General features: G+C 45.3%; 1 protein-coding gene across 1 annotated transcript in view; it reads right to left on the bottom strand.

The window, feature by feature from the left end:
* The window catches only part of LOC135057425 (pregnancy zone protein-like), a 39,376-nt gene that overhangs the window by 13,496 nt on the left and 9,701 nt on the right, over positions 1-16,179 (bottom strand). The window contains exons 5-8 of the mRNA XM_063963317.1: positions 9,934-10,112; positions 9,568-9,789; positions 4,005-4,126; positions 2,669-2,759 (exon numbers count right to left, since the gene is read on the bottom strand). Of these exons, the coding sequence (XP_063819387.1) occupies positions 2,669-2,759; positions 4,005-4,126; positions 9,568-9,789; positions 9,934-10,112 (614 nt within the window). The remainder of the gene's footprint in view (positions 1-2,668; positions 2,760-4,004; positions 4,127-9,567; positions 9,790-9,933; positions 10,113-16,179) is intronic.

The following is a 16,179-nucleotide window of genomic DNA, read 5'->3' as shown; positions in this document are numbered from 1 at the left end:
AGCAGCGCCAGCAGCAGTAGGCATTACACTCAAGGATGCATCGGAGGAATCCCAGGCAGGAGAGGACTCGTCAGAATTGCCAGTGACATGGCCTGCAGGACTATTGGCATTCCTGGGGAAGGAGGAAATTGACACTGAGGGAGTTGGTGGGGTGGTTTGCGTGAGCTTGGTTACAAGAGGAAGGGATTTACTGGTCAGTGGACTGCTTCCGCTGTCGCCCAAAGTTTTTGAACTTGTCACTGACTTATTATGAATGCGCTGCAGGTGACGTATAAGGGAGGATGTTCCGAGGTGGTTAACGTCCTTACCCCTACTTATTACAGCTTGACAAAGGCAACACACGGCTTGACAAATGTTGTCCGCATTTCTGGTGAAATACTTCCACACCGAAGAGCTGATTTTTTTGGTATTTTCACCAGGCATGTCAACGGCCCTATTCCTCCCACGGACAACAGGTGTCTCCCCGGGTGCCTGACTTAAACAAACCACCTCACCATCAGAATCCTCCTGGTCAATTTCCTCCCCAGCGCCAGCAACACCCATATCCTCCTCATCCTGGTGTACTTCAACACTGACATCTTCAATCTGACTATCAGGAACTGGACTGCGGGTGCTCCTTCCAGCACTTGCAGGGGGCGCGCAAATGGTGGAAGGCGCATGCTCTTCACGTCCAGTGTTGGGAAGGTCAGGCGTCGCAACCGACACAATTGGCCTCTCCTTGTGGATTTGGGATTTCGAAGAACGCACAGTTCTTTGCGGTGCTTTTGCCAGCTTGAGTCTTTTCATTTTTCTAGCGAGAGGCTGAGTGCTTCCATCCTCATGTGAAGCTGAACCACTAGCCATGAACATAGGCCAGGGCCTCAGCCGTTCCTTGCCACTCCGTGTGGTAAATGGCATATTGGCAAGTTTACGCTTCTCCTCCGACAATTTTATTTTAGGTTTTGGAGTCCTTTTTTTACTGATATTTGGTGTTTTGGATTTGACATGCTCTGTACTATGACATTGGGCATCGGCCTTGGCAGACGATGTTGCTGGCATTTCATCGTCTCGGCCATGACTAGTGGAAGCAGCTTCAGCACGAGGTGGAAGTGGATCTTGATCTTTCCCTAATTTTGGAACCTCAACATTTTTGTTCTCCATATTTTAATAGGCACAACTAAAAGGCACCTCAGGTAAACAATGGAGATGGATGGATACTAGTATACTTATGGATGGACTGCCGAGTGCCGACACAGAGGTAGCTACAGCCGTGGACTAACGTACTGTGTCTGCTGCTAATATAGACTGGATGATAATGAGATGAAATCAATATAATATCACTAGCACTGCAGCCGGACAGGTATGTATATTTATTATGTAATGACTGATGACGGACCTGCTGGACACTGTCAGCTCAGCAGCACCGCAGACTGCTACAGTAAGCTACTATACTATAGTAGTATGTACAAAGAAGAAAGAAAAAAAAAACCACGGGGAGGTGGTATACAATTATGGATGGACTGCCGAGTGCCGACACAGAGGTAGCTACAGCCGTGGACTAACGTACTGTGTCTGCTGCTAATATAGACTGGATGATAATGAGATGAAATCAATATATATGTATATATAATATCACTAGTACTGCAGCCGGACAGGTATATATATTTATTATGTAATGACTGATGACGGACCTGCTGGACACTGTCAGCTCAGCAGCACCGCAGACTGCTACAGTAAGCTACTATAGTAGTATGTATAAAGAAGAATGAAAAAAAAAAAAAAAACCACGGGTAGGTGGTATACAATATTATATATATATATATATATATATATATATATATATATATATTAAACTGGTGGTGATTGATTATTAAACTGGTGGTCAGGTCACTGGTCACACTATCAGCAACTTGCAAGTAGTACTCCTAAGCAGACAGACAATCACAAAATATATTATACTGGTCTGGTGGTCAGTGTGGTCACAATGGCAGTGTGGCACTGACTCAGGCAGCAAAAGTGTGCACTGTACGTTATATGTACTCCTGAGTCCTGCTCTCAGACTCTAACTGCTCCCCACTGTCAGTGTCTCCCCCACAAGTCAGATAATTAATACAGTCACACTATCTAATCTATATCACTTCAGCAAGTAGTAGTAGTAGTATAGTAGTACTCCTCCTAATAATGCTCCCCAAAATTACAACTACTGTGTCTCTCTCTACTGTCTCACTCTCTTCTCTAAACGGAGAGGACGCCAGCCACGTCCTCTCCCTATGAATCTCAATGCACGTGTGAAAATGGCGGCGACGCGCGGCTCCTTATATAGAATCCGAGTCTCGCGATAGAATCCGAGCCTCGCGAGAATCCGACAGCGGGATGACGTTCGGGCGCGCTCGGGTTAACCGAGCAAGGCGGGAAGATCCGAGTCGCTCGGACCCGTGTAAAAAAACCTGAAGTTCGGGCGGGTTCGGATTCCGAGGAACCGAACCCGCTCATCTCTAGTACACTCTAATGCATGATCCATAGACTTCAGAATTTTTCATTCACGAGCAGTTGCAAATAATCGCCGGTGTTGCATGAGTTTTGAGCACGCCTCGGAGACAGGCCCACTGTATGAATAATCAAGTATTAACCCACTGTGATTTTAAAGAAAACCCACAAAATTTGCCATCTTGCGTTAACAGTCACCTACCTTGTACATTGAGTATCCATCAACCGTGCACCCAGTAAGCGATTTAAAGTCAATTTGTACATTGTTGGTAGTAGTTCGATTTCCTATGTAGCTGGATAGAAAATTGAATTGGGTGAGCTTAAGAAAGATGATATCCAGGAGAAAGTTTAGTTAGATGAGTGGGCAAAACAGCAAATGTAAAACAATGACATACAAGGTAGACAGAATAAATGCATGCAATGATGGGAAACCCAAGGGTGCGGAGGGCCCTGATTCTCACAGAGTTTAATATCCAGTGGGAAAAAGGCAGAGGTTAGACAAGAGGAGGGATTGTGGTGGATGTTCAGCTTATTTGCCACTAAGCACTAGCTGGCATGCCCAAAAGTCAGCCTGGCTGCGGGTAGACATCCATGCTACTGTCAGCATTGCATGTAAGTACAGGACAAATTATATGGCTGGGGTATCATGATATTGCTGGGTTGGGCATGATCTCTGTATTGTGTGGTGAACACCAAGATGCTCTTTGTATTTTGTATAGCAGTCATAAGGATACTTTTTTTCCTGTGTGGAAGATAAGGAGGCTCTTTGTATTGTATAACGGTCACTATGATGCTTTCTGTATGGTATTACGGTCAATAGGCTGTTCCCAGTATTGTGTGATGGTCACAAGGATGAAATATATATTTATATATATTTATTTTGTGTGTGTGTGTGGTTTCGGTCAAAAGGATGCTCTGCGTGTTGTGTGGCAGCCACAAGGATGCTTCATGTATTCTGTGGTGCCACAAGGACGATCTCTGTATTGTATGGTGGTAATGAGCAGCCAGGTGTATCTAGTAATAATGTATGGAAGCATTAAATATAGAATTACATCACAGGGATGCCTTCTGTATTGTATATTGGTCACTAGGGGGCTCTAAATTTTGGGTACAATGTAGACCCTGAGGTGCATCAAGTTACTTATCACAGTCCTAGACTATAAACTTCAGTGGAATACCTCTTATGGGTTGGGGATGAAATCCCAGCGGATGGACTGCCGGCTGTCAGTATATCAACAGTCTCCTGTACGCCGTTATTACAGCTACATCCCCTTCCTACAGATAGAGCCCTATAAATTGTAACCTCTCGTTGATCTTTTTTCTCATGGTCACTTGAGAGTTCATTGCAATGCAACCTTGCACAATCAGCTGCTATGCAGATTTCTGGTTATTATAGTGCTGGAAATATAACTTATGTGCTCTATAGGGTGTGAGCTAAAGCAACAAGGATTTCCCTGCCTGGAAATCCTAACAGATACTGTACTTCTCCAGAGCCGTGGAATAGAACTATACATTGACATAGGTTTATGCAGTGTTACCTGGCACAGATTGAGATGTTATAGACCGTAGCAACTCCTCCTATACACTCAGCCTGTGCAGTTACTGTAAATGAGAAGGGAGAATCCTCCTTGGGAATCATGGTGTTGTACGAATTGGTTATCTGCGGAGAGAAAAAGCCGGCCAATGATCTGGTACTATTTTTCCCCATTTACAGTTATCAGTCTGTCTAAAAATGTATATAGAGAATAAATAGAGAAGAGTGAACTATCTCAGAAAGTTACAGCATATGACGTTTCACAGGCACAAATGTTTTTGAAAGTTACAAGAAATGTTTAACAACTGAAGAAATAAAAGTTCTCTTACATCTCTCTCTAAAATATAATATATATATATATATATATATATATATATATATATATATATATATATATATATATATATATATATATATATATCTATATATATATATATATATATCTATCACAATCACAATTCTTTGGCACACTGTCCAGCAGCCAAAAAAGAGAAAAATCATTTGGTTTTCACTATTTATTTGTATGTTGGCTTGACAAAAGCTCAATCAGGTGTCAGTGCCTGTCGATAACGAGACATCTTTAAAACACTGCTTGCGTCTTTCAGGTACAGATGGCGCCGTGCTCATCTGAGGCGGCTCCATTGCAGGCGTGCACTCCTGGCGCGACTAGGCAATCCGTTCCCCTAGACACGCCATGTGTGCACAGAGACACTCCCATTCTGAGCGTCTCTATCCGGCCGTCAGCTCCTGTCAATTTGCATATTGGAGCCGATTGGCTTGTGCGTTTATCACCTTGCACTTATCACTGGTTTATCACTTCCTTATGCCATCTCCGGGTTAATATATTTGCCCAACAGTCTGTAACATGGCAGTTAGGAGCGGATTGGCTGGTGCAATTTATCACTCTCAGTGAAATTTATCACTCATTGATAAATAAGGGCATAAATTTTACATTGTATTAATCGTCCCTCGGTTGGTAACAATAACCTTTGTTGATTATAGTGTCTTGCCAGCGGATTCCTGGAGAGCCTCAAGCTTTGTATATCTACAGGCAATAGCCCAGTAACAAGTTTACTGGATGATCTCTAACTTTGTTCCTTTACGTAACACGGACACTGACAGCCATTTGCTTTTCTAGGTATAGCCTTTTGGAATGGACCCACTTAATTCAGCCTATTTCACTAGTCCATGAGCTGCAGCTGTGAAGGAATAGTAATAAGCTGGTCAGTGTCTAGGCTGCTTCGGTCTGCAGCAATCTTTCATGCTATGTGGAAGTCTGTGTGTACATGTCAGCTGGCAACTATTAACCACAGATTGCTGCCCCCTGGTGTACAGGGTTAGTTACTGTGATATTTGGAATGGATGACTAAAATGCAGGGGCTGTGCAGGGTGATTTTCTACAGACCTTTCCATTGTTTCAAGGGCTATCCATCTGTGCCTCAGCAGCAGCTGTTATCCTTGCTTGTTCCTCTACTCCAGACTGTTGCTGCAGTTATCGCCGGTCACTGAGAATGGAAGCTCTCTGGTAAAAGCCCTGCTCCCTCTCACAGCCACCATCTCTCCTCTAAGATGGCTGCTCAATGACTAACTCAACTGCCAGCATGAGCCAGCCTCTCTGTAATTGCATCATGTGACCTCCAGCTGTCACACCTGCCAGCATGAGCCAGCCTCTGTCTGCAATTGCATGTTACCTCCAACTGTCACACCAGCCAGCCTCTCTGCAATTACATGTGACCTCCAACTGTCACACTAGCCAGCATGAGCCAGCCTTTCTGCAATTGCATGTGACCTCCAACTGTCACACCAGCCAGCATGAGCCAGCCTTTCTGCAATTGCATGTGACCTCCAACTGTCACACTAGCCAGCATGAGCCAGCCTTTCTGCAATTGCATGTGACCTCCAACTGTCACACCAGCCAGCATGAGCCAGCCTCTCCCTGAAGCTGCATGTGACATCTGTGTAGCCAATGTGAGAGTGAGAGTTCCCATTCACCATGAGCTAGCTCTATAGCTCTAGTTCCACTGTCACCAATGATGCTCTGGCTCCTTTAAATGTATATAAAGGCAGAATTTACACATTATCAAAGGAGTGGGTTGTCACAAAAAGTTATTTGTTCTAATGTATCACTGTTAAGTTTGTATTGGTAATTTGTATCATACGTACTGTAAGTAAGCTTACACTCACAAAGGGGTTAAGATCTTTGGTGAAAGTGCATCAGGGACTGGAAATAAGCGCGGCCAGCTTGACACACCAGACAGGTTGAGCAATTATTTAAATGGTTTGGTTTTCACTATGTCTTTGTATGGGAAGCGGTTAGCATAATGCTACTCAGGATCCAGTTGGTCACAATACAGAGGCCTGGATCCCGATTAGTGGTGAAATGCCAACGCCGGACTACCGGCAGCACAGGCTTCTCTCCCTCTATGGGTGTCCACGACACCCATAGAGGGAGAATATAACCTGTGCAGAGTACAGCGAGGCACTATGCCCGCAGCGTGGAGAGTACATACTAGGGTCTATGATGCCACTCTCTGCAAATTGACAATCGGCATCCCAGTCACCAGTAATTCGTATGTATTTCCTTTGTCGGCTTGACAAAAGCTCAAATAAAAAAAATAACAAATAACAAAAAAAAAAAAGAGCTAAAATGTTGCTGTCCAAAGCTATGGCCTGAGTACATTTTTTAATTTAATATGGAGTGCCGCCATAGAGGATCGATATATATGGTTAGTCCGCAGAGCAGTGGCGTCATGAGGGGGGTGCGGGGGGTGCGGCCCGCACCCGGGTGTCACCCTTCAATGGGGTGACACCAAATAGAGCTGTGGACTCGCATCCACACCCCCTCCTCCTCCTGCCTGGTACTAAGCGCTGCAGTTATGATCGCACCCCCGCCGACTCAAAGTGACACAGTCACAGCTACCTCCTGCAGGACTCCGCCGCGGCCCAGTATGCCAGGGTCGGATTGGTCCGACGGGAGGCCTGGACACTCCCCGTTCAGCTGAGCAGCCCACCCCCCTTGCGGACCAGTTCACAAACTACCGCAAACGGAGAACAGCTCCTATCGGGCAGCAGCTCATCGGGTGGCGGGGCATCGCCGCGAGTGCAGCTGTCAGCCCCGCACCTGAAATAAAGCAAAAGACCACAGTCGACACTGTAGCCATCGCCCCACACACGTAGAGTCCGTCCGTCTGTGTGCCCAGCCCTCCTCTCTTCCTGTTCATCGCCCGAGTCTCTGGACTGCATGTGCTGGCTAGTGGCTACCTGCTCTGTATTGGAAGAATTAAGACAGCCAGGTACAATGGGAGTGCTGGCTGTGTGTTCTATGGGATAATATGGGACGGGGAGGCTATGTGTACTGAGGAGGAGGGGGTATGTGTATATTCGTGTGTATTAAGGAGTAGGGTGGGGGTGCTCTGTGTACTGTGGAGTAGTGTGTGGGAGGGGTGCTGTGTGTAATGAGTAGAGTGAGGGAGGGAGTGCTGTGTGTACTGGGGAGTAGTGTGGGTGAGGTGCTGCTCTCTGTACTGTGAAGTATTGTGGGGGAGGTGGTGCTGTGTGCACTGATTAGAGTGGGGGAGGGAGTGCTCTGTGTACTGTGAAGTAGTGTGGGGGAGGGGGTGCTCTGTGTACTGTGAAGTAGTGTGGGGGAGGGGGTGCTCTGTGTAGTGTGAAGTAGTGTGGGGGAGGGAGTGCTCTGTGTACTGTGGAGTAGTGTGTGTGTGGGGGGGGGGGGTGCTGTGTTTACTGTAATTCAGTATGGGGGTACTGAGTGTACTGTAATAATGTAATATGGGGTGCTGTGTGTACAGAGTAGTGTGGGGGAGGGGAGGCTATGCTTGTTGTAATGTAATATTTTATTATTATAGATATGAGATACGGAAGGAGGTCCATGGGGGTGACACCATAAGTAACCATACCGGGTGACACCAACCCTAGTGACGCCTCTGCCGCAGAGGCTTATATCAGAGGGCACCCGCTAAAGATACAAGTAGTATTCCACGAGTGCCAGATTTCGGAAGTCGTATATACAGAGGTCGTAATAGGGTATAAAATTGTTTAACTGTAAGCGGGTCATTGAGAAACATCACAGAATATTATAAAGAAATTTTAGCAATCTATATTCAGAATATTTCACTCGTGCAACAATTTTGTAAAATAGATACCTTTGTTTCTTTGGGGGGTTAGAAATTGCCGGAATTATTACAGCGAAGCCTTTATAAAATCAAGTTGCAAATTGACATTTAAAATCCATGTCACCGAATATATTTAACTGCTGACTCCTCCTCCTGGGAGCCGGGGTGCTGCACTGTGACATTACAGTGCAGCATCCGGCTCCTGTCCCTGAGGAAGAGTCAGCTGTGCCGGCAGATTCTCCGGCAGCCATAGCCAGATTAAGAGGGGGTCACAGGGCATACAGTACCCTGGGCCCCCTTTGTTAGGGGGCCCCCCAGCCAGAGCACACCGACATTGCTAGCTTTCCCTCTCATGCAGTAGCAGAACCAGACAGCCAGAATGTGAGCAGGGCAGTCTAGAATGCGAGCAGGGCAGTCTAGAATGCGAGCAGGGCAGTCTAGAATGCGAGCAGGGCAGTATGCATTGCAGGCAGAGTATCAGGTTTTATGAGCTACCGATTGAGCTTTCCGATCAGAGGAGAGATAGGAGGTGGGAGAGAGCTGTAAGTGACACAGGGATTCCAGGTTCTCCTCCTCCCTGCCTGGGTGTCTGGGTCCTATGTAACCTGTATACCTTATTTAACTATTAGTTTAAATATAATATACCCCATTGGATTAAATTAAATATACACAATCCATACATCCTAACATGACCCAGTCCTGGAGGGATAACATGCTATCTTAAATTATGATTGCAATCACCTGTATTGAAACACCTTTCTTATCTATTAAATAGTTCAACACAGGTGACACCAATCATATATTAAGAAGGAAGTGCAGGTAGAGAGCATTTTGTCCCTCCTGGAATGGGACATGTTGGGAGGTATGCACAATCTAAAATACACTCCGCTGCCTTCCACCAGGGGCCCCCTTGTCTTAAGTGCCCCGGGCACCCCCAAGGCTTAATCCGGCCCTGCCGGCAGCAGCCAGCATCTCCGTGAATGGAGAGCACGCCCCAGAGTGATGAAAACGGGGGCTTCCTAGGAGGCCATTCCCCCTCTTACGGCATGCATGTGGGGGATATTAGTCCCACCGGGTGCCACAGACTCCGGTAACACCATTGCACAGATGTCCCCCCCCCCACCCCCCACCCTTAGCCTTTTCTTTGTCAACTTTTTTTTTTTCAGACATACAGCCAATCTATGCCCACATATAACTCCACTCTCTCACTGATTAGCATATTTCTATGTGCCATCAAAGCCTCCACTTTTTTTATGCATATTCACATTCTTGGACACAAGACCAAATACTTATCAGTCATGAAGGTACATTAGTTACAGGACAGAGAAAAGGGCTGGACAAGTGGGCTCTTATTGGGTTACTTGGAAAGGTTAAGGCAGTGCTGTGATGTACAGTACATGGGAATGTATCCTTAACGTCCCTGGTCAGTCTTACCTGTACCAGAAGATTTCCACTGCCAGTGGCAGAAATTTTGAATGTTCCATATGAGTTATTACTCAGCTTCTGTGACTGGACCACGAACTTGTTATCTTCATTCACAGTTATGTTGGCAACTACTGTATCCCCATTTTTCACAGAAATTACTGCATTAGTATCACCTACATTGCCTAGCAGTCTTCCATAAAGCGTCAATGCATCCATAGCTTCTACTGTGTCCTGGTAGAAAGAATACAGTAAGTGGTTATAGAATGAAGAAGAAAAAGAAGTACTGTTGAAGAAGATTATAATTGCTTATCTGCTTTATAATATTTCACCCCTGTAAAAGTGATGAAGCCGAACATACTGTAGCTCCTTGAATACCTGTGAGTTCTGGAAACCACCACTTGGGTTCAGTTGTGAAATCAAGTATACTGCTACTGGGCCAAGGAAGTCCTTGATTTCCTGAGTCATGTCAATACACTTCATGATGCCTGAACATATGTTGGCTGTGACCACTACATTCTCTGAGGAGGACTCGCATTCCCAGTGGGCCATGAGACCTGTGGGTGTGAAAATTAGAAATATCATCATCAATAATAATTATTTATATTGCACTTTTCTCAAGGTAGGGCTCAAATTGCTTTATATTTGTATTTTGAACGTATGTACAAAAATGCTATTTTTGTATCATGTGTTTTCCAACAGTTTCCATCTCGGGGTCACTGCGCACCATGGGTTGCTGAAGGGTTCAGAAGGAGCTGGTACCTATTAGACTAACTTAAGAAAGAAAATCCTTTCCTCTGCAATTCCTGGTCATCAGTAGACCTTCACAAGTAGCCCGGATCCAAAGGTAAACATAATGTAACTTGCAGACCAGTTAAAAAAAAAATAATGGAGCGCAAGTGTGGCAACATGGAGTCCCCCAAATGGAATCAGAAAGGGATTTAACGGCAAGCACAAAACTCAATTTTCTCTTACATCTAATCTGAGGGACACTGCTCACTATAGGGTGCATCCACATTAACACCAATGCACCCTGCGCATTACCCACCCCCAGGACGGAGCTATAGGAGTCTATTTATTAAGCCTTGTTTGGAGATAAAGTCACTGGAGCTAAAGTACCAGCCAATCGGCTCCTAACTGCCATGCCACAGACTGTGTTTGAAAAATGATAATTAGGAGCCAATTGGTTGGTACTTTATCTCCAAACAAAGCTTAGTAAATAGACCCCTAAGTCATTAAGTAATTGCCCTCTAGCTGCTGCTTAGAGCATCCTACAGATGCTCCATGCAGCTGAACATCTGCCATGGCACTTGGAGAGAAGACCGTGTCTCTCCCTACACAGCGCAGGAGTAATGAGCCGAGGGACAGGATGTGCTGCAGCTGAGGGCAGGTACGGCTGTTACCACTACCCCCTCTGTCCCACTCTGTGTGGCTCACACACCACCACACACACTTTTGGCCCCGGTGGGACATTTTTTAAGTCCCCCACAGGAGAGGTAAAGCTAAGACAACCTGAACACAGAATATTTCATTTGAAACGGCATACACCTGAAATCAGTAACATTTGGTGAAAGTGTGGCAGAGGACCAGGCGGCTGCACAACACAAATGCTCCGCAGAGGCCCCATTAGTGCTGCTCTAGAGTGTTTCAGAGTCAGTAGCCTTGTACTGGGGTAAGTCGGGAGAATTACCGAGCAGATCCACTGCGCAATAATCTGTCTCTCCACAAGCCAACCACATTTATGCACATCATAAACACCGGGAGCGAATCAATCCACCTAACCGAGGAAGCAGCTTCTTGCATGCAATATGTTTTGTCCAATAGGAATACTGTACATAAGGAAATGTTTATTGATTTTTCTTTAATTTGCTTTTAAAATTCAATATTTATTTATTTTTAAATAAGAGATTTTATGTTCGATCTTGAAATGGACATCCAATACCGAACAAGAAACCACCAGTCAAAAGTGACACATATCGAATTCTAAATTTTAAAAATTGTAAATATTCCATTTTTAAAAATTAATGATTTGGACAGTGAAAAAGAATGTCAATTTGAATTGAACTTCAAATTGAATGTGAAATTGAAAGAATTGAGGGGGTAATTCAGAGTTGATCGCAGCAGCAAATTTGTTAGCAGTTGGGCAAAACCATGTGCACTGCAAGGGGTGCAGATATAACATTTGCAGAGAGTTAAATTTGTGTGGGTCATTTTGTTTTTTGTGCAGGGTAAATATTGGCTGCTTTATTTTTACACTGCAATTTAGATTTCAGTTTGAACACACCCCACCCAAATCTAACTCTCTGCACATGTTATATCTGCCCCCCCCCCCCCCCCCTGAAGGGCACATGGTTTTGCCCAACTGCTAACAGATTTGCTGCTACAATCAACTCTGAATTAGGTCCAGAGTAAATACCAGAGCATAAGTAAATGCAGTCGACATGACAAGTTCAAAGAAAAAAGCATTACTTGACAGTGAGTAGTAAACATACTAAAGTTTACAAACTCAATATATAAATCAATGTAACCAAATTCCGTCACAATGCCGTTGAAAATTAAATGTACTTCAATTAGTAGAATAAAATTGGAACAGAAAAAAGGGGTAAGGATGAAGAGGTTAAGAGAAAGACCAGAAGAAAGGAGAAAGAGAAAAGTGATCCAGACCACTGAAGGCTTACTGTGGGGAGCTATCATAAGCTTCTTAAGATACATTCACTGAGGTCGCCACTGTTGCCGAGAAAACATAATAAGTGTATGCTGATGAAGATTTATATAGTCTAGCCAGGAAAGCCATATGGCAATAAATTCAGATAGTCTATCTCTTGAGGCCAATAGGATATCATCCATGGTAATATAGAAATCAATTCTAGAAAACCATAATCTTTGGGTGGGAGTGGCAGTAGATTTTCAAAGGGAGGGGATAGATGCGCGAGTGGCATTGCTCACATGATGAAGTAAAGACATTTTATAATTTGCCAATGTGGGGACATATATATCTGGCACTGTGCGGACATATATATCTGGCACTGTGGGGACATGTATATCTGGCACTGGGGGCAGAGCTGGCACTGTGTGGGGACATGTATATCTGGCACTGGGGGCATATATGGCACTGTGGGGACACTGCATTGGGGGCATAGCTGTCACTTTGGGGACATATTTGGCACTGTGGGGACATATGTATGTGGCACTGTGGGGGCACCCATTTGTTGACATTTTTATATGTATGTGGTACTGTACTGGGGCATTATATGTATTTGGCACTGTACAACATGACTAAAAACGGAGTTATGACACAAGGTCATACTCCTACAAACGTCATAACGAAAGGTGTGCTCACAAAATGGGGTGTGGCTTTGTGAAAACTAGGCCACACCCTCATTTTTTATACTGGCTCTTGCCCTTGACTACAGATCTTTTCTGGCTCTTTGCCTCTGACTGGTTGGCCACCCCTGCTCTAACCCAAATGTTATTCCTCCTCCCCCAATTATTAAGATCTGTCAGCCAACTTTGTAGCGATCTAATTTCAGCCGAATGGGCTGAGACAACCTCTTGTAACGATCTACAAAACATACCAATTGAATCTTGACAACTTTCCAAGGTGGACACATGATCAGAGTTGGGAAATGTCATGTATAATAGTAGCCAGTTTGCGTCTGATGTTGTATTGGAGTTCTTGTTGGGAGGTTTCTAATAAAATTAAAAATGTCTTGAATGTTGCCATCCCCTTAGGGAGGGAACAGTCCCAATCAATCAGTGGGGAGTACGCTGGAGTATTAGGAGGGGAGGAGGCAGAGGCAGAGATCCTCTTTAGGCCTAAGTGGAGTGGGTTGCAGGAATGACCTCATCTGTCTGGGACATGGTCTCTTTCGGTTGAGGTGTATACATTTTTGGGGAGGCTCTTGTTCCTTACCATAATGCAGGCATAGCGAATTAAACTAAGGGTTGGAAAGGTCAGGACATTCAGTCGTTATGTTTACATAGTGTGAAGATAAGAAAGGGCTTCTAACATAGTGGCACCTAGTGGATTGGTATTAGCAAGCCATTAAGTAGCTATGGATAGCATTGTCAGGTACACAATCAGTCACACAAGCACCTACTCCACACCAAGGAGGGACACTTAAGAGAAAGTGCCAGTGTACAGCACCTATTTCACATCAGCAGCTCTGTTATGGGGACAGCGGAGTCCTACTCAGTGTTATACAGCTAAATATTAGGGAATAAAGTACCAGGATCAGTACATTAGAACAGACACAAGAGGGAGCTCTGAGCAGGAGCACAGTGCACAGGGAGTTATATGGGAACAAAGCAAGCATACAGAGAAATCAGTGTAATCCTAAAGTCCCAGAACTAAATCCTAGAGGACAGACTTAAAATTCAACTGGGAACAATAACATTAAAAAAAAAAAAAAAGTGTTACCACATCACATGCCCTAGAATAATAGGCTCAAGTGCTTTATGAGACTGTTATCTGTAGTGCTAATGGCTATTGCAACCTGGGTGCTAACACAAAATAGAAATGTAGTTGGGAGGTATTCCTAAGGGTACTGAACTGAAAAAGGAAAAATGTATGAGGAAATGAGAGTGCAGTAGGGTCAATGGATGCTAGCAGCAGTCCCTGTAGTACTACAGCATCTCACCTCACTAACCCTCCAAGATGGCTGCCGCAACTAAGTTGCAATGGGAGGGTGGCCCGGCAGCAAGCACCTCTGGATACCACACCTGGTTGTGCAGATGGTCACATCCCTTGTCCACACCAGTGGGGACCTGGGAGCCATGAGGACCGCGTCCGGAGTCAGGGTAAGAGCAGCCAGCAGCAGAGAGCGTGCGTCCCGGTCTTCATCCTTGCTGCAGCACCAGTAGAGAGGCACACCGGAGGTCCCAGCTCAGCAGAGAGGAGCGGGCATCAACCTGCAGGGAAGGGGAAACCCGACCCCCGGCTCTGCAGCACTCGCTCACCACTCCAGGGAAATCAGGCTGGCAGGGGGAGCCTTGTGAAAGATATAGGCATCCCAGGGACAACGATAAAGCCCCTTATGAAGGAACATTAGCAGAAGCTCAGAGGATGCATCTGTCCCACTTGCCTGCAGATGAAGTTTTAAGCTGTGCACACTGAAGGCAGGCTGTTGGGTATGTTCAAAAAATGTCCCAAAACTTTTTTGCTTCATTGAGCAGCTTACCATAGCAGGACCGTGATGCTGGCATGCTGCGCTCGTTCCCATCACTGCTGGGTTCCATTGAAGTGAATGGGAGGTGGGTGCATGTGCACACTGGCTCCCATTCAAGTCTATGGCATAGTAGAAGTGTGTGATCGCACGCTCCCCGCTATGCAGTTACATGGATGTAGAAGGACACATCTGCAGCAATGCAGGAGACTGATGACAGAGTCTGAATGCTGTATAGTTGCTCGGAGAGTTCTGGGCATGCCTTCAGAGAGATGGAAACCGGAGCATGATGCAAGCTCATGCCCCCTTTTGCTGTTAGGCCATGCCCCGTTATTAGACATGCATCTTAGGCAGGGGGTGCTACATCTGTACTCCCATATGTTGGAGGTATGCACTGGTTTCTCAGGTGTCTTGGACCCTAGGTGTTTACCCGACCAAGCAGATCTACTGTTCTGCACCTAGCTCTGACCAGGAAACTGCCTACCCCTGGAAGCCTACCCTCTAGCCGCCTGTCAACAATTAGAGGCAAAAAGAATTAAACCAATCATTAGGGTTTGGCTGGACACAAGGAGGCTGGCAAAATCACCTTATCCAACTCTAGTCCAAAAGAATGCTGCCTTTGAAGGGGAGTACCTCAAGAAAACACTAGGACTATGAGTCCACCTCCCAGAAGTGCAGCCACAGAGCTTTCCTGCTAGAGACAGCCATAGCAGAGACCATGGAATCCAGTGGGGCCACACCCTGCATAGTCTTTATGTACTCTGCCGCACCCCAGAGTTATTCCACTACAGCTAGCTTATCCTTCTTAGACAGGTCCACCTGAAGGCCTGTGAGTAGCTGGTCTAACCAACACTCTATAGCTCTGCAGTAGCTACCCATGCAGTAGCCAGCATACTGTAGGATGAGTAGACACCTGTGCCTATAAGTATAGACTTCCAGCTAGAAGAAACCTTCCAACTTTTTGTCCAGGGGGGTCCCTAAAGAACACTTACCTAGGGATTATTGTGGTGGTCTTGGCCAATTAGGTCACTGGAGCATCCACACTAAACAATTTGTTGGAATGGGGAACTTTTTATATGGGGCTTGTCAGGCCTCCTCAATTAAATCTAAAAGACTTCCATATCAATAACACATGCAAGGCCCACTCTGGTGCTGTTGACCCAGTAGAGTGGCGTCAACCTACACAGCATATTGAAGAGGATCGCCTCTCACCAATACAGTAAGATTTGAATTGCCCATGGACCACCAACCCAGGGCACCCCTGCAAGTGTCCAGAGGCACCCCAAGGTGCCACGGCACAGTTTGAGAACCACTGTCTTGTGGTATTAGCTTCTATTTTTCTATATGTTCATTTGTTAAAAAAAACATTTTATCTTTCTTGAATATATGGTATGACACCAGTGGCCACAGATACCCCTATCCATTTTCTTTCTATACTGTATATCAGGCTTTTTCAACC

Source organism: Pseudophryne corroboree, chromosome 3 (assembly GCF_028390025.1).
Source record: "Pseudophryne corroboree isolate aPseCor3 chromosome 3, aPseCor3.hap2, whole genome shotgun sequence".
NCBI lineage: Eukaryota > Metazoa > Chordata > Amphibia > Anura > Myobatrachidae > Pseudophryne > Pseudophryne corroboree.
This window is presented reverse-complemented; position numbering and strand designations above follow the sequence as displayed.